This window comes from Lithobates pipiens, unplaced genomic scaffold (assembly GCF_037356315.1).
Source record: "Lithobates pipiens isolate NorthernLeopardFrog02 unplaced genomic scaffold, aLitPip1_a1.2 Scaffold_19, whole genome shotgun sequence".
NCBI classification, from domain to species: Eukaryota; Metazoa; Chordata; class Amphibia; order Anura; family Ranidae; genus Lithobates; species Lithobates pipiens.
Genome location: NW_027507764.1, coordinates 117,672,498 through 117,691,128, shown reverse-complemented (window position 1 = coordinate 117,691,128; position 18,631 = coordinate 117,672,498). Strand labels below are relative to the sequence as shown.

The following is an 18,631-nucleotide window of genomic DNA, read 5'->3' as shown; positions in this document are numbered from 1 at the left end:
GCATAGCTCAGTAAAATCTTCAAGAACAGAAGGTATTTTACATTACTCATCCCACCACATATCCCAAAACCAAAGGATTATTTTGCATTTCAGTGGGCAGAGACATGCGAATAATTGCTTTACACCCCATTGACTATAAACTGGTGTATAGTGCCAGTATAGTCTAAAATGACAGTGTCATTTATTCCAAATGGCATACAGCTGTTCCAGGCTATTTGGCTTTCATCAATGCAGTATATGGAAACTATGGCTTCTGTAGAGTATGCCTTGGGATCCAACGAGACAGTAGGGCTTGAAACCCAATGAGATAATAGTAATTAAAAACCCTCAACTCTAATCAGTGTATATATAGCACAGTAAAGCCTTCAGTCCCTAATTTTATCACATCCAAAAATAAGTAAATTATTGCTATACTCCCCTTTGCACATACAGAACTGTTTATACAGACAACAGTTTCAATATAATAACAGCTTGGATACTTATATATAAAAAAACAACTACAATAAAACTTGTATTTTACACATAAGCAGGGTGCAATGGGTTAAATGGAGATAAAATAGAAGAAATATTATTTTTTAAGCTGCTTGGGATTAAAAATAACTTCCCCTTGAGTACACTGGCCCGCAAAATAGAAGAGGAGAAGGTCAATTACACTGAGAAATTCCAAATTCTGTGCCTGACCTTTCACATAAAAGGAAGTCTTATTCCAACTGTTCTTTCTCTCCAGGATATATATTCAATCAGAACCATAAAAATATTTTCAAGAATACTGATCAGTAGTTTCTGACGATCATAGAAGAAATGTCAATCGAAATGATAGGTAAAGAACAATTCCAGATATGGATATTTTATACATAGTACCAAGGTAAACTGTATATACTAGAGGTAGGCAACCTGGGGCCCTCCAGCTGTTGTGGAACTACCTTTCCCATGAGGCACTGCAAGGCTAGCAGATACAATTACTCCCAGAGGCATGATGGGACTTGTAGTTCTGCAACAGCTGGAGTGCCCCAGGTTGCCTACCCCTGGTATATACCATACCTGGTTGATACCCTGGAAGCTGGAAATAACTAAAGTAGGCACCACTACCCCAGTGATCTCCACTTGCTTTCCGGGTCCTGTATTGAGCGTCCGGCCTGATGCATTGTGGACACAGAGGTAGGCTACTTGCCATTCTGAATAATTGCAAAGTGTTCTCTGATTGGATGAGGTGGAGAATGTGACATCACCACCCCACCTCATTCAATCAGAGAACACTTTGCACTCATTCACAAAGAGTAAAGCAATCTTTGAATGGCACACGTAGCTGACCTTCTGTGTTCAGTAAGCAGCAGTGCAGCCTCTTGGCTCGGGACCCGGATCCAAGTGAAGATAACTGAAGTAACAGGGTCTACTTCTGTGATTTTCAGCTTCGAAGGGCATCAGCCAAGTATGGTGTATACATACTGTATATATAAGTATACTGGTAAAGATATACCATGCCTGGAATTCTTCTTTAAAGTGGTTGTACACCCTGTATTAAGGCTATATTATAGGCTTACCTGTAGGTGCTGGAAATATCTCTTAAACCTCCCTGGTTTAGGAGATATTCACAATAAATCCGTGCGTCAATTTCTACGGCACATGCGCACTTTAGGAACGGCAGATTGCGCCATTTCTAAAGGGTGTCATGCCATGACTGACGGCTCCCGTGCGAATGCATGGGAGTGATGTCACACGACTCCAGCCAGTCACAGTGCAGTACAGCGCCATCATATGACTGGTGTGGTGGTGATCAGAGACACTGACTGGTGGCAGAATGTGAAAAAAAATGTAATAGTTTTTTAAAAACTATTTTTTTATTTATTTTTTTACAATTTTTTTTTTTTATCTATACTTTTATCAGAGTAATTCACTGTCACCATAGTAATACCATACCACTCTGGGGGATAATCAGGGTTTTTTTTTTACGCTTTGTTTGCCAATACAATGAAGATCATTGTAATAGCAAAGTTTTCAACTGTCATGAATGTGTTAACCATTCATGATAGCTGTGATCACTAGTGATCTGTGATTGGCTACAGTTAATCACACGGTACAGGGTGCTGTGATTGGCCCAGGTACCATGTGATAGCTGTAGGCCAATCATAGGATAGGCAACACAGCTGTTATCAATGAATTAATTCATAATTATATCTCCTACCTCCAGGCAGATAACAGATCCCTGGTGATCTCTGAACACTTTGAGTTGGTCTCCTGTGATCATGTTCCACTTCCGGATGGTATAGTCTGTGCTTCCTGAAAACAGTTCCTTATTGGGGACATCCAGCACAATACACAGTATGGCTCCTACGTGTCCTTGTAAGGTCTGAAGGCAGCAACCTCTGAAGGCTTCCCAGATTTTCACTGTGCAGTCTGTACTCCCAGTCACCAGAAATTCCTTCACCTCCTTCCCTTCCATGTCGGATGCTTCCAGGATATCGCTGGATGAAAAATGAGCTAAGGCCAACACACAGTTTCTATGACCCTGAAACTCCTGAAGAGATCTGCCAGAGTCTACATCCCATAGACGCGCTGTCCGGTCATAAGAACCACTGAAGAGCAAATTCCTGCTGACCAGAATCCTGTGGGAGATGAATAAACAGTGATCTATTTTCTAGTAAGGCATGCCTAACCCCAAATATATCGTTGCTCATATTACTGTAATATTGTGCGTTAAAATAAAATTCTGCTTGTTGCATCTTTGATCTTTTATCAAAACACACATTATATAGAGTTCAATGCTACCCCATGTACAACGCACTTAAAGAGGGGAGGGGGTCTGACCAGGTCTGCTAGACTACAATGCATACAGGGTAAAGTGGTCATCAAACTCTGTTGTGTATTGAACTTTGTACAACTGCTATAACAGGAAAGTGAAGGTAAGCCTAGCCATGCAAACTTCATTTCATTCACTCATTTAACCTGCAAGCTGAGCGAGAGAAAATCACTTGATTCCTCTAGCAACACTAACCAGTGTGAATGGAGGAATCTTTCCTGCCAGCTATTACCTGTATATTTAAGCAACCGCGAGTCCGCGAACCCGCTCCTGCTTCAATACCCGAACAGCGACTGCATATGATAGGATGTGGTCACTCTTCAGCCAAAAATGTTCCACCCAGCTTCTTTTTTTTTTATTTGACTCTTTTTGAATTGGGTGTTGTCAACAGGGCCACCCATTGCTTGAAGCGTTTCAGCCATCTTAAAGTGGAACTAAATTGTATATGAGTACCACAAATTCCCCATCCATCCATGTCTCTATGCTTTATTTTGTTGAGAAAGCACTTTAAAAAGCACCCCCTAGTATTTCTAGTCCCCTCCATCTTGAGTAAGGGCAGATAATTCATGTAGCGTTTACTTCCTGGAACCCATCTGCATAGGATGCATTAAGGTGAAAAAAACACGAGGGTGTTACAACCCTTTTAAGCTGGCTACACACTATGTAACTTTTATACAATTTTCTTGTCAATAATATGAGGTCAAACCTAAACACTTTCACTTTCAATTTGTATGCAATCAGGCAGGCCCTTGCACTGCATAGTTGAAGGTAAATCTAAAGGAAATTGAACAACAAAAATTGTATCCATCTTTATACAGGCATACCCCACTTTTAAGTACACAATTGGACCAGAGCATGTATGTAAAATGAAAAAAATGTAATTAAAGTGAAGCAATACCTTTTTTTTACTTCTGGGGGGTCAGGAGCTGTAGTGGGGATGTCAGGGGCTGTAGAGGGGGGTCAGGGGCTGTAGTGGGGGTATCAGGGCTATAGTGGAGGGCCATGGGCTCTAGTGGGGGGGGGGGGGGGTCAGGGAGTGAAGCTTATAGTACTGTACAGTAATCCACTTACGTTTAGGCAGTAACTCAGGGCTGGCAGGTAACTCTGGGCTGGCTCATGGGCATAGCTGGCAGGCAACTCTGGGCTGACGGGCATTGCTGACGGGCAACTCTGGGCTGGCTGGTGGGCATCGCTGGCGGGCAACTCTGGGCAGGCATTTCTCATCACTGGCGACAACTCTTCCAGGCCATACTGCGGCTGCACGGGTGGGATGTCTGTACTTGCGAGGTACTTTACATACACTCGCGGGTATGTTCGTACTCGCGAGTGTACGTAAAGTGAGTGTACTTAAAGCAGGGTATGCCTTTATAATGTCAATCGTGATGTATATTAATTTCTGTGACTTTAACTGGGCTTTAGCTCTCCTATATTATCAAAAACTGAAATAGCTGTTACAGCATGTATGGACTAACCCTTTGAAGTAATGCAAAATATATATATATATATATCTATATATATATATATATATATATATATATATATATATATATAGTTACATGATGTATGTACACTTTATACATGTGTGTAGACCAGTTGGAAATGATTCCACTTATAAATTTTGCTGATGGATGACTCAGAATACCAGTGGGGGCAACTGCTGTTAATTATACTGACAAAGAACAAAGAAGACTCCCCACGTTGCACCCATGCAAATCACATCTAGCAAACATTATGACAGCTGGTCCAGGGACGGCTTACCCACCTATTAACAATGGACGTGTGTCCTGTGTACACGGTCAGGCACTGTCCTGTTGCTACCTCCCACTTTCTCACAGAGTGGTCTGCACTGCATGTGAACGCCACCTCGTTCTCCAGATGACAAAAGGTGATGTAGCTGCTGTGTCCTACGACCAAATACATGCAAGACAAACAAAGAGAGGTGTCATGACGGCCTTATACACTCCCTGATCTCCATACAATGTTTACTATGGAACCTTTGTAATGTGGATGTAGGTAAACAATTGAAGAAAAAATGCCTTTAATGTGTAATCAGTTTATCTTTTTAATGAAGAATCCCATGTATGGATATATTATTATTATTATACATGATTTATATAGTGCCAACAGTTTGCGCAGCGCTTTACAACATGAGGGCAGACAGTTCAATTACAATACAATTCAATGCAGAAGGAATTAAAGGGTCTTGCTTGTTAGGCCGCGTACACACACGGGGACTGTTCGCTCAACTTTGTCCGCTGAACAGTGTTTCGGCGGACAGTCCGCTCGTGTGTGGGCTTTCAGCGGACAGTTTCAGCGAACAGTCTGCTGAACAAAGTTTTTCGGAATTTCCGAAAAACTGTCCGCTGAAACTTTGTTTCAGCGAACAGTCCCCTCGTGTGTAGGCTTGTTCGTCAAACTAAGTTCCGCGCATGCTCAGAAAGGATTTACACGCCGAAGTTTGCATTGCAGTGTATAGGACGTCGTTTTCTAGTCCCGTCGTACGTGCCGTTCACGTCATCGCGCACGGTTTCAGCGGACTGTTCGTTCGTCGTGTGTGGCCAAGTCCGTCCATGCTAATTTTGAGCGGACTGTCCGCTGAAACTGTTTGACGAACAAAGTTGAGCGAACAGTCCCCACGTGTGTACGCGGCCTTAGAGTTTACATTCTTATATCCAGCTTGGACCAATGTAACTCTGTATATATCATACCTGGTCGATGCCCCTGGAAGCTTGAAAAAAACTGAACTAAACCCTGCTGATGTCAATGCTTCAGCTTTCTTCTTCACCCTTTTAGAGAACATTTTGCATTTATTCAGGTGCTTCATTCTCTGAATGCTTTGTATTCTCTGAACGGCATCCACGCCAAGCAGTCAACCTTCTGTGTATACAGTACAGCAGGGCATTCTGATATAACTGACTGATCTGATAGAGAGGCGGAGTGGTGACGTCACATTCTCCTCCTCAGCCAGAGAATGATTTGCATGCATTCGGAAAATGCAAAGCATTCCCTCGAATGGAGCCCATGCCAAGCTTGAGTAGCAATGTTTGCTACAGTGATTCCCAGCTTCCAAGGGCATCGGTTAGGTATGGTATATACATAGTTACATTGATTGAACCAATGTAACTATAACTATGTATAAAACATCCATACCTTAAATTCATCTTTAATATATTTTCAACTATGCTATCCTAATTTTTACTGACAGTCTACTGACTGGAGAAACGCCAATGTAGCACCAATATTTAAAAAGGTCCCAAAATACATCCCTGTGAATTACAGACCAGTTAGCCTAACATCAAGAGTATGTAAACTCTTGGAGGGGATGATAAGGGACTATATACAAGATTTCAGTAATGAGAACGGTATCATTAGCAGTAATCAGCATGGATTCATGAAGAATTTTTGCCAAACTAATCTACTAACCTTCTATGAGGAGGGGAGTTGCCATCTAGATAAAGGATGGCCCGTGGACGTGTGGTGTATCTGGAGTTTGCAAAAGCATTTGACACAGTTCCCCATAAGTGCTTACTGTACAAAATAAGGTCCGTTGGTATGAACCATAGGGTGAGTTCATGGATTGAAAACTGGTTACAAGGACAAAATGGTCAGGGGTGGGTAGTGGGGTCCTCCAGGGTTCTGTGCTGGGACCAATCCTGTTTAATTTGTTCATAAATGACCTGGAGGATGGGGTAAACAGTTCAATCTCTGTATTTGCAGATGATATTAAGCCAAGCAGGGCAATAACTTCTCTGCAGAATGTGGAACCCTTGCAAAAAGATCTGAACAAATTAATGGGGTGAGCAACTACATGGCAAATGAGGTTCAATGTAGAAAAATGTAAAATAATGCATTTGGGTGGCAAAAATATGAATGCAATCTATACACTGGGGGGAGAACCTCTGGGGGATTCTAAGATGGAAAAGGACCTGGGGGTCCTAGTAGACAATAGGCTCGGCAATGGCATGCAATGGCAAGCTGCTGCTAACAAAGCAGACAGAATATTGGCATGCATTAAAAAGGGGATCAACTCCAGAGATAAAACGATAATTCTCCCACTCTACAAGACTCTGGTCCGATCGCACCTGGAGTATACTGTCCAGTTCTGGGCACCGGTCCTCAGGAAGGATGTACTGGAAATGGAGCAAGTACAAAGAAGGGCAACAAAGCTAATAAAGGGTCTGGAGGATATTAGTTATGAGAAAAGGTTGTGAGCACTGAACTTATTCTCTCTGGAGAAGAGGCGTTTGAGAGGGGATATGATTTCAATATTCAAATACCATACTGTTCAAATACAATACTGGTGACCCCACAATAGGTATAAAACTTTTTCGCAGAAGGGAGTTTAACAATACTCGTGGCCACTCAATAAAATTTGAAAAAAGATGTTTAACCTTAAACTACGTGGAGGGTTCTTTACTGTAAGAGCAACAAGGATGTGGAATTGCCTTCCACAGGCGGTGGTCTCGGCGGGGAGCATCAATAGTTTCAAGAAACTATTAGATAAGCACCTGAAGTCAGACCACAACATACAGGGATATACAATGTAATACTGACATATAATCACACACATAGGTTGGACTTGATGGACTTCTATTAGTCTTAATGATCACTGTTAGCAGGACTAAAGGTCAAGAAGAATTTCAACTTTATTGATGTCACCAGAACAGGAATAAAGGAGAAAATCTTTCAATGATGTTTCAATTGCGATGACAGCTGTTTAACAGTGGGTTCCCCTCACTTTGAAGAGATTTCCTGTTGTGTCTATAGGACAGGAAGTAAGGAAAATCCCCCCCCCCCCCCATTAGGATTCACATGGCAAATAAAACCCTGACATGGGGTTTTAACTATTGTCTACTCTATACAAAATGAAAAAGAAAAGATTTGGCTTTTTAATTATGCAATTACTGATCTACCCTTCAGAGAATGCTAGTTGCTTGGCTGTCTGTCTTCGATACTGAGTCAGTGACCTGAAACAAGTATAGAGATAAGGGCTTCTGACTGTTCTGCCTTTCCTGATCTGCATACTTGTTGTTGGGTCAGTTGTCACCATAATCAATTGAAATATTACATTGAGTTCCTATTCTTTGTGATTATATAAACAATGTCAGAAACCCTGAAATATTGGCATAGTAGTTGTGTACATTATTTTCTCTTAATATACAGAATGTAATATTGTGGACCTTAAGCCATCCAATGGTAGTGCAGGCAGAGCGTAGACTGTAACGCAACAGAGGTAACAGATGAACTCACAGTGACTATTTCCCCTCTGGCACACCCCTAGTCTTCCGCTGCCACTGGCGCTGTGCATTTCGGGGCTACAAGAGTCCTGAGGACTATGAGTTTACTACACAAAAAGACATTACATCCCTGCCAATGTAAACTATTACATGTTATTAATATAAATTTTGTTAAGCCAATTCCATTATGTGTTGCTGTATGGTTCATATTATAAGAGAAAATACTTATAAATTCAGCAGAAGGTAAGTGCGTTCTATAATCTCAGGCCTCATGCACAATGTGCTTAAAAAACATAATTTTATAGGCATTTGATGTGGGGGTTTTTTCAGCCTGTAAACGCACCTCTATGTTATACAAGCAAAACTGCTCCAGGGGAGTAATAAGCAGTCCACCTACTAACCACCCAGGGTGAAGGTGCTAGCACAGCTCATCTGCAAGCCACAGAGAAGAAAATGATCCGCACTTCTTTAACCTTTATTGAATTTCCTTTAAAATCACCACAGTCAGGAGTACACCTCAAAGTTAACGCGTTTCATGCTACAGTTAGCACTTACTCATAACCTACAACCTAAGGGTGGAAGAAGTGCAGCGTATTCTGGATACTTTTAATCTCTGCACCTCTATGTTAGCCTATGTGGCCATGCATACTTATGCCCCATACACACGGTCGTAAATTCCGATGGAAAAAGTCTGATCGGGTGAAGGGGATGTGTCCCCGCCTCAACCCCGGGGAAGACGGTTCATTCAGTGCCACCATCCTATTCCCTTTTTGGGTCTGTTGGGTTATTTATCTGAACGTGGCCAAAGGTAATGCATTCACATTCAACACCTGCTCTCTTTTTGAAAGCAATGATTTTTCATTAGAGACTGTGACCAACCAATTTACTCATTTATTTCATCTCTTTATTTAGCGATTTTTGATGCATCCCACTCCTGATGATTGGCTGAAATCGCCATGAAACGCGTAGAGTCCATACTCAGGGATGCCAAGTCAAGTTTGCTACAATCATGAATTTCTTTTATTCATTTATAGTTATATTTATTAGGATAACCATGTTCACCTGCTCTGTATGTCCATTCAATTTTTTAATTGTGATTGCTTGTACCAATTATGTCTATTCATTAAATATGTCAATATGATTATTACTACAATTAATTATGCTTCTTGTTGCATGACCCATGTATTATATATTGTGATACATTATATATACCTACTATTCAGTATCTGTATTTAATTTATTGGATTGATTAGCAATTCTTTATGGGTATACAGATTTTCCCCGCAGGGACAGTGACAATGAATAATATTTTAGGTATCCTAGACCATTTCAAACACATATCCATGCCTCATTTAAAGTCCCACAATCCACTTTCATTTTTCTTTTATCAATATAGGGATGGAGGCATGCTTATGTTGCATTGGGGTCCAAACAGGTTACGTGCTTTTTAGTTCTGATCGGATTATGTTGTCGGAAAATCCGATCGTGTGTGGGCTCTATCAGACTTTTTCTGTCGGAATTTCCGACGGAAAAAGTTTGAGAGCTGGGTCTAAAATTTTCCGACAAAAAAATCGGATTGGACTTTTTCCAATCGCGTGTAGAGAATTCCCGACGCACAAAGTGCCACACATGCTCAGAAAAAAATTGGAGACGAAATCTATTGGCTACTGGCCTCTACGTAGTCCAGTCGTACGTTTTGTACGTCACCTCATTCCGAACGATTGGATTTTCCGACAAATTTGTGTGACCATGTGTATGCAAGACAAGTTGCGGCCAAAATCCGTCAGAAAAAATCTAATAGATTTTGTGGTCGGAATGTCCAACTGTGTGTATGGGGCATAAGGCGTTTACAGGCGTATTAGAAGAGGAGTGTTTAGAGGCTGAAAAAAAATAAACTCTCACTGGCGTGTTCAGGAGAGGAGCTACTGGGCAGGAAAAATGTTGAATGCACCTAAATACGTGTAAACACTTCTAAACAAGCCTAAAAGCTAGAAGTGTTTAAGGCCTGAGTGTTCATTTATTCCAAGGGGCAGAATAAATACATTTTCTACCCAATGGAATCAAGTAATGCCAAAACGCTTGCACTCATGTGCCAAACACGGCTTGAGGCTTATTTTTAAGCTGCTTTTTTGCTGCCAGGACCAAATGTGTCCAGGGGAAGAACAAAAACGGCCAGTGTGCATGAGGCTATATAGTGTGGTCACTTTGTAACAGGAACATTGCTAGGTCCTAAAAGACCGCAGGTATCAATTAGAACCTGACAAAGGGACTTTACCCTCCTCGCTCCATCCAAAACAAAAAAAGATAAAGACTTTAAGGGGGTTATTTACGAAAGGCAAATCCACTTTGCGCTACAAGTGCACACTACAAGTGCAAAGTGCACATGGAAGTGCAGTTGCTGTAAATCTGAGGGGTAGATCTCAAATGAGGGGAAGCTCTGCTGATTTTATTATCCAATCATGTGCAAGCTAAAATGCTGTTTTTTTATTTTCCTTGCATGTCCCCCTCGAATCTACAGTCACTGCACTTCCAAGTGCACTTTGTACTTGTAGTTTGCACTTGTAGTGCAAAGTGGATTTGCCTTTAGTAAATAACCCCCATTGTCCTTATTCCCAAATATAATCCATACACATCTACTACCTAACACCCTTGCAATCTATTTTTCATGAAATACATTTTTACTGTTTTTCAGCCATCTTGTAAAGTCCCTCAGTGAGCTCATAACCCTCTCTTTTTCGCCCCTCACTTCTGTTTGAAATAAGCAGCGCACGTTATTTTCAGTCATTTGCGTGTTACAAAACAGTCCATCTTCCATCATGTGAGTGAGCAAGAGATCCTACATACTGCGGGCCCATGGAGAAGGAACGTAGCCACCCTCTAACAGGAAGTTGGATCACAGCAACAAAAATTTTTATTTGGAGCTTTGAAGGAGGCTGAGAGCAATAGAAGGTACTTTTTTCAGTTACGAATAAATACTTGAATAGAATTTTATTTTTTAAACCAGAGATTGGTAGCGCTTTAACATGGCCAACTCATCAAAATGTTTGCACAAATTCATCACATGCCATGCTTTTATTAGGCTGTGCATGCTAGTAACAAACACGACAATATTTTATAATCCAATTATGCTCTCAGATTTCAGTTTACTGTAAAGCGATAACTTAATAATTTCCAGGTGCTTGCTATTGGCATAGCACTTGCTATGATTAAGGCTGTTTGCCGAAACATGTCAGCTTCTCTTGCTGTAATTTTACCGGTTGTGCTAAAAAAATATATGTTTTAGCAAGGAGATATGTCAGGTGTATTGTTGGGGATCAGCACGCTGAGCTGCAGCACCAACATTTAAACCTACTTCGTGCCTGACTTCACAGGTAGAGAATGGTTTTGGAACTGGCTACTGCATGTTGGACATTACCTGCCTCTTACTGAATAATGCCCTGTATACACGATAGGATTTTCCGACAACAAAATGTTGGAGGTGAGCTTGTTGTCGGAAAGTGCGACCGCGTGTATGCTCCATAGAACATTTATTGACAGAATTTCCCCCAACAAATGTTTGAGAGCAAGTTCTCAAATTTTCCGACAACAAAACTTGTCGGAAATTCCAAGCGTGTGTACATAATTCCGATGAACTAAAGTCCATGCATGCTCAGAATCAAGCAGAAGAGCCGCACTGGCTATCGAACTTCATTTTTCTCGGCTTGTCGTACGTGTTGTATGTCACCACGTTCTTGACATTTGGAATTTCCGACATTTGTGTGACCGTATGTATGCAAGACAAGTTTGAGCCAACATCCTTCGAAAAAAATCCCAATTTTGTTGTCGGAAAATCTGATTGTGAGTTCCCAGAAAAACAATTACAAGCAATTCTCCTATGTGGGGCATCACTTGTGATAAGTAGGAAGTCTTTGCCTATTTAGGTGGTCAAGATACTTATTAGCTTACAAGGAGTTTTATAGCTTGTCTGCTGTGGAGCTTAGGAAAGGGTTAGAAAACTGCACATACTGTCACTACCGTGTGTTCAGCCAATTCAACTAAGGACAGAAAGATACCTCCCCTTCCATATTTTTTTTGGAGATACACAACTATCTATTTCCAACTTTAGTATCCAATTATGCAAAAGAGAGTGATAGGTAAAACCAGCAACTATCTAATGCCCCATACACACTGTCGGAAATTCAGACGGAAAAACTCAGATCAGATTATGTTGTCGGAAAATCCATTCGTGTGTGGGCTCTATCGGACTTTTTCTGTCGGATTTTCCAACGGAAAAAGTTTGAGAGCTGGATCTAAAATTTTCCGACAACAAAATCTGATCTGACTTTTTCCGATCGTGTGTAGAGAATTCTGATGCACAAAGTGCCACGCATGCTCAGAAAACATTTGGAGACAAAAGCTATTGGCTACTGACCTCTACGTAGTCCCGTCGTACGTTTTGTACGTCACCTCGTTCCAAACGATCGGATTTTCCGACAACTTTGTGTGACCATGTGTATGCAAGACAAGTTGCGGCCAAAATCCGTCAGAAAAAATCTGATAGATTTTGTGGTCGGAATGTCCAACTGTGTGTATGGGGCATAAGGCGTTTACAGGCGTATTAAAAGAGGAGTGTTTAGAGGCTGAAAAAAAATAAACTCTCACTGGCGTGTTCAGGAGAGGAGCTACTGGGCAGGAAAAATGTTGAATGCACCTAAATACGTGTAAACACTTCTAAACAAGCCTAAAAGCTATAAGTGTTTAAGGCCTGAGTGTTCATTTATTCCAAGGGGCAGATTAAATACATTTTCTGCCCAATGGAATCAAGTAATGCCAAAACGCGACCGTGTGTATGCAAGACAAGTTTCGGTCAAAATCCGTCTGAAAAAATCAGACGGATTTTGTGGTCGGAATGTCCGACCGTGTGTATGGGGCATAAAGCTTGTGACCACAAAATGGTTCAAACTAATAAAAGTCCTAAACCCACCAGAACTCACATTTATACAATATCAGTTTCTCTCTTTACTACAAATTTGTTGTGTGCCAGAATTGTGCTTTGGAACAGCCACTAAAAATGGATTTATCATAAAATATGACTTCTGCTTATTTTGTAGTAATTACTGCATCAGATGCTGCTCTTATTCAAAAACATGGCAGATCATTTAACAGATTTATTTAAAAAAAAAAAACTGCTCCCCTTACTAAACTGCCAAATTACAGCTTTGTATTTGCCAACCTTGCCACGTAGTTTGAAGTCTCTGTTCCTTCCATGTCCTCATTCAATTCAAATGTCAATTCAATTACTATGCAGTATAAGCTTGTATATAAAACCCAGGTCTTGATGTCAGCTGAAAGTGAGAGGCTCTTGCCAAGATAGTGTTCTGGCGCAATAACAGAACAAGCTTTTAATTATAAAATGAAACCTGATTAAAGTAACATTTGCTTCTGGAATTGTCAACTGGAAAAAACTTGGGAAATTAATCTCTGGAGAGAAGTCTGCCTGTCTCCCAGCCAGGTTTAATATACAGCACAGCTTTCTAAGAAAATTGCGGTGTCCTTTTATTACACTCTGCGTGATTATATCGGCAAATCAGGATTAGACCACCAACGTGTTCTTGGATCACAAGTCCAGTTGACTGCATATTGCATTTATCTATTGTTTTATTGTGGCAATGTTTTACCTCCACTCTTCATCCGTGAGCTCTAGAATTATCAGCAAAAACACAGGCGTTAAATTAACCAATGAATTTGCATGATATGCAACTCGTTTAAGTATCTCTGATAGTCTGGAACATTAAATTCCAAGCAATAAGTATGCAAATGCATTAAAAGTGCATTTATCAACATGTTTAGGTACGTATCAAACTGAAACAATTCAATTGGGTAACAGAAGTCACTGTGAGTCTGGAAGGTTATCAGTAGGGTCATGGACAATGGACAACATAACAAAGATGCTTTTGCAATAAAGCTGTATTAGGCATATACTGTATATACAATAGGTACAAATATCCATGTATGTCATATCATATCATGCATAATACAGCATACTGTAGGTTTTCACTCCTCTGTTAATACCAACAAAAATACATGCATGTATATAGTGTATAGTGAGCATCACTAAAGTCATATAGCAGCTAATGTACAGAAATACATACTGGAATTTAGTACCCAAAATAGAATAATAACAAGGATGGCTGAGCCAGACAGAGGTAAAAAGAGGGAGGAGGAAAAACACAACATTTAAGGGGTGTGACAACTCCCTTTCTCAAGAACCCCCTGCCTCACACCCTCTTTTCACCAGGGCCTGGAACCCATTTGGAAAAATTGGTAATTTTGAGATGCCATAGACTGGCCAAACCCAGAGTGAGGGTTGCTACAAATGGGCTGACCTCATCCCAATCAGCACTCAGTAGGCAGTAATAAGCAATTCAGAAGTTACAGTTAAAGTAGAACTATAGGCAAAACTCTTTTTTTCATTTTGAGTAGAGCAAGGAAGAGTTATAACCCCTATACATTTTTTTTCCCACTAATTGTGTCCTAATGTGGAGATTTCCCTTCATTTCCTGTCTCATAGCCAAACAGGAAGTGAGAGGAAATCCCTGTAAATTGAGAGAATTTCTTGGGGACCCCCAGGTCACCAGAACTAGTGTACCCATTAGAAGAGTTCCCCACTATTACTTTTCTGGGGACAACCCAGAAAAGGGTAATAGTGGCTAATTTATTTTACTTTCACTTTCAATGATAATAGTAAACAGGACAAATAGAGAGGGTGAATCTCCTTAATAGGGGCACAAACTGTAAAAAAAAAAAAAAATGACAGGTGTTCTAATCCCTCTCCACTCCATTCAAAATGAAAAAACATTTTGCATTTAGTTCTACTTTAAGTTAGAGCTGAGTCAATGAAAAGAGGGTTGAAAGTTGTTAAAGTGATTCTAAAGGTAGAAGTTTTTTTACCCTAATTCATTCCCTGCATTAAGATAAAAAAAAACCTTCTGAGACCAGGCCGCCACTTATACTTAACTGAGCCTGATCTCAATTCAGTGCTGTTCCTCCTCACTGGACATGGAGGCAGCAGCGGGAGGCATTGGCTCTTTAGTCCCATGGATTGCATGAGTAGAAGCAACAGAAACCAGCACTAAAGGGACAGGTAGATGTCCACAATGGTTGTTCTTAGGAAAATTGTCCTCTACATTTAGCCTAAGTATTTGGGACCATTTATTCAAGGATATATTGTGGATTCTGTGCAGCTGAGGCTATGAGGGAAGCCAGATGGCAAATTGAAACTAGAAAAACAAAACAAAATAAAATGGTCATGATAACCTTGAAAACTAATAAAAATTACATTTCTAAGCAAGATAATTCCAAGCATCAAAGGGATGTAGAGGGAAATCTAAGAACAGCCACTATGGAGACATCTACCTTACCATTAATGCTGGGTCCTGTTAGTCATTCTCATGCAACCCATGTGACAGACTAAAGAGGACCATTAACGCCTTTCCACCCTCTTTTCTTTGATTTAACTCAAACATAACTTAAATTACTGACTCTTGAGCACTGGTCTAGGACAAGGTCAGTCTATATGGGTTTGTTTACTAAAAACAAATAAGCTGTTCACTTTGCAAGGAAATTTTCATTTTGCAAGCAAATTTTCCCTTAGCTTAGCAAATAAGAGGAAGCTCTGCTGGTTGCCATCATCCAATCGTGCGCAAGCTAAAATACGTTTTTTTAATTAAATTTCCTTGCACATGATTGGGTATTCTTTGCAAAGTGAATTTTTATAATGTTTACTAAACTAAGAAAAGTCATTGGATAGTGAACACCCAATTCATAGTGTAAAACCATATTGTATAATCAAGGCAATGCTGTTGGCTGCCAGGACACCTTGTGTATTCCAATTGCTCCATTTGCTCCTAGCGCTAATTATAAGCAGAATGCATTTTATAGCTATATACAACCACTTAGCTGGTGTAATGCCATGGCTTAGTGTCTATGTGCATTCATAGGCTATGAGTATGCATGTAATGTATACAGTATATGTGCAGGTTGTTTTGACTCCCAATGGCCAACAACCTTCCATTGTTTAACTGACAAGTCTCTAAGGACATGATAGAGTCTATGCAATCTACTACCATGAGTAATCATGCTAATGGACACTTGTTTTCAAATAGGTGAAGTAGTGGTGCAGACTCACCTTGCAGCAACCTGCAGCATTGATTGTCAGATGTTCTCCATAGACGGGCTGTGCAATCCTCACTGGCAGTCAGCAGATGACACCCATCGGGGCTCAAACTCATCCAGTTAATTCCTCCCTTGTGATCTCTACAGATTTTAATCAGCGAGTTGGTTGTAGTAAAAGTGGAGCTACTGCTCCCCATTCTCTGGAGCCCAGCATGGGCAGTGGCAGAGGGAGGAGGACTCATTGGGTTCACCACTCCAATGTGAAAAGAGAAGACAGCGCTTTCCAGCTGACTCTTGAATCTTCTACATTGTGACAAATGGTCTGTAGCCACTAAACCCTGTTTTTAGGAAATAAAGAAAAAATGTACCATCATACAGGATACAAGAAATAACCGTATTGGTGCACTAAAGAAAGACACAAGTGAGTTTTTGTTACACTCAGTAGCCCCTGATCTTTGATTAGTGTATATATGAGAAATCCCTGCAGGATTTGAAATGCAGTGCAAAGGGCAGTTATGGATGTGCACAATTTAGTATCTCATACCAACCAATGTTATAGTTTACTGTTGCTAAATCAGTTAAATTATTTCTGACTGTTGAATACTGAATTCTGCACACCATCAAAGTTTTCTGTAATAACATTCTGGTGTTCTTCCATTGTTTCTATGAGACCAGCACCAGCCCGTTACATGCATTTATGCACCTAAGCTTCAGACATTTCAAAAGTAACAAAACATATTCAGTTAGTGGAATCTGTTAATGATAAAGCTATGGTATACAATTTGATTGACATTCTGTAGTGTGGGAACAGAAAGTTCCTAGTATGTTGGAAACAAACACATTTAGTTGGGCTGCATATGGACCTTATTGCTGCCCTAGGGGCACCTACTGTAAATAACAATGGCATTTTGTACAGGCTTCTCCCCTTGTGCCATGTAATTATTAAAGTGAAATGTACTATTAGAAGACTGGTACCAATGCTAAGCATTAAAAACGATTATGCATTCTTTTTCACAAAAAAATGAAAACATGAACTAACTCCAAAAATCCTGACCATCCCTTCAGACATCTCTGCATGTAGTGACTATGATGCCCGTGCTGCCCGTGTAGCAGTCTGTACTCTGTTATACTCGGCTCCAGTGAGTATCCATCATAATACTTGCAATGGCAGGTGCTTCTCATTGGTCAGCACGGGCACATGGTTGGGCATTATGATGGATGCTCACTCTGAGGCTGTGTATAACAGAGTACGGCTTGCTACATCAGCAATGCTGGGCTTCATGGCAACTATGTGCAGTGAGGTCCAGATGGGGTGGCCAAGATATTAAGATTCGTTCACTTTTTTATTTTTCATGAAAGGATGAACTTAGCCTTTAAGTGTGTGTTTGTTATTTGACTGGTACTATTTTGAAAGCCTTATATACAGTATATCAGCAGTTACCAACCAGTGGGCCATAGAGGGGTTCTGCCACAAATCAACATTGTGATAGATGTACAGTATACTGCCCAATGTTGCTTCCAGTGTTGTACTCAATGCATGCTGATAGTCAATACTGTCAGTGCGCATTGATACCCAATACCTCTTCTGTAGTTCTGGCTCCTATGAACTCAGAGGGAGGTGCTGAGAGTAGTGTAGAGAACGGGAGGTGAAGAAGGAGGGGGCTTCCAATGGCTGCGCCGATCACAGACTGTGGGAGGGAGCACAGAGCTTGAGCATATGGCTGGATAAGGAGGTACTTTGACCCCTCTACACCCCAAATATCCACCCAGCACTCTGAGCCCTCTACACCCCAGATATCCCCTAGCACTCTGACCCCTCTATACCCCAGATATCCCCTAGCACTCTGATCCCTCTACACCCTAGATATCCCCTCAGCACTCTGAACCCTCTACATCCCAGACAACCCTCTCCAGCACTCTGACCCCTCTAAACCCCAGATATCCCCCAGCACTCTGACCCCTCTACACCCCAAAAATCCCCCCAGCACTCTGACCCCTCTACAACCCAGATATCCTCCCAGCACTCTGACCCCTCTACACCCCAGAAATCCCCCCAGCACTCGGACCCCTCTATACCCCAGAAATCCCCCCAGCACTCTGACCCCTCTACACCCCAGATATCCCCCAGCACTCGAACCCCCCTATACCCCAGAAATCCCCCCAGCACTCGGACCCCTCTATAACCCAGAAATCCCCCCAGCACTCTGACCCCTCTACACCCGAGATATCCCCCCAGCGCTCTGACCCCTTTATACTCCAGATATGGGATTCTTTATTTTAGGTCATGAGATCATGCCACAGCACTACTGTGTGTGATTTAAAACTGATCAGCTGAGGCTAAAAGAGAGGCATGAATTATAAGAAGAAAGAAGGTAGTAGTGTGACTCATCATGGATGTCCAGTATAATTCATTATCTGGTGTTTTATCTAGTGACAATTGCAG

General features: G+C 41.1%; 1 protein-coding gene across 1 annotated transcript in view; it reads right to left on the bottom strand.

Moving 5' to 3' along the window:
- The window catches only part of WDR86 (WD repeat domain 86), a 102,882-nt gene that overhangs the window by 48,401 nt on the left and 35,850 nt on the right, over positions 1 to 18,631 (bottom strand). Inside the window, exons 2-4 of the mRNA XM_077491185.1 lie at positions 16,202 to 16,526; positions 4,560 to 4,701; positions 2,183 to 2,603 (exon numbers count right to left, since the gene is read on the bottom strand). Of these exons, the coding sequence (XP_077347311.1) occupies positions 2,183 to 2,603; positions 4,560 to 4,701; positions 16,202 to 16,430 (792 nt within the window). The 5' untranslated portion in view covers positions 16,431 to 16,526. The remainder of the gene's footprint in view (positions 1 to 2,182; positions 2,604 to 4,559; positions 4,702 to 16,201; positions 16,527 to 18,631) is intronic.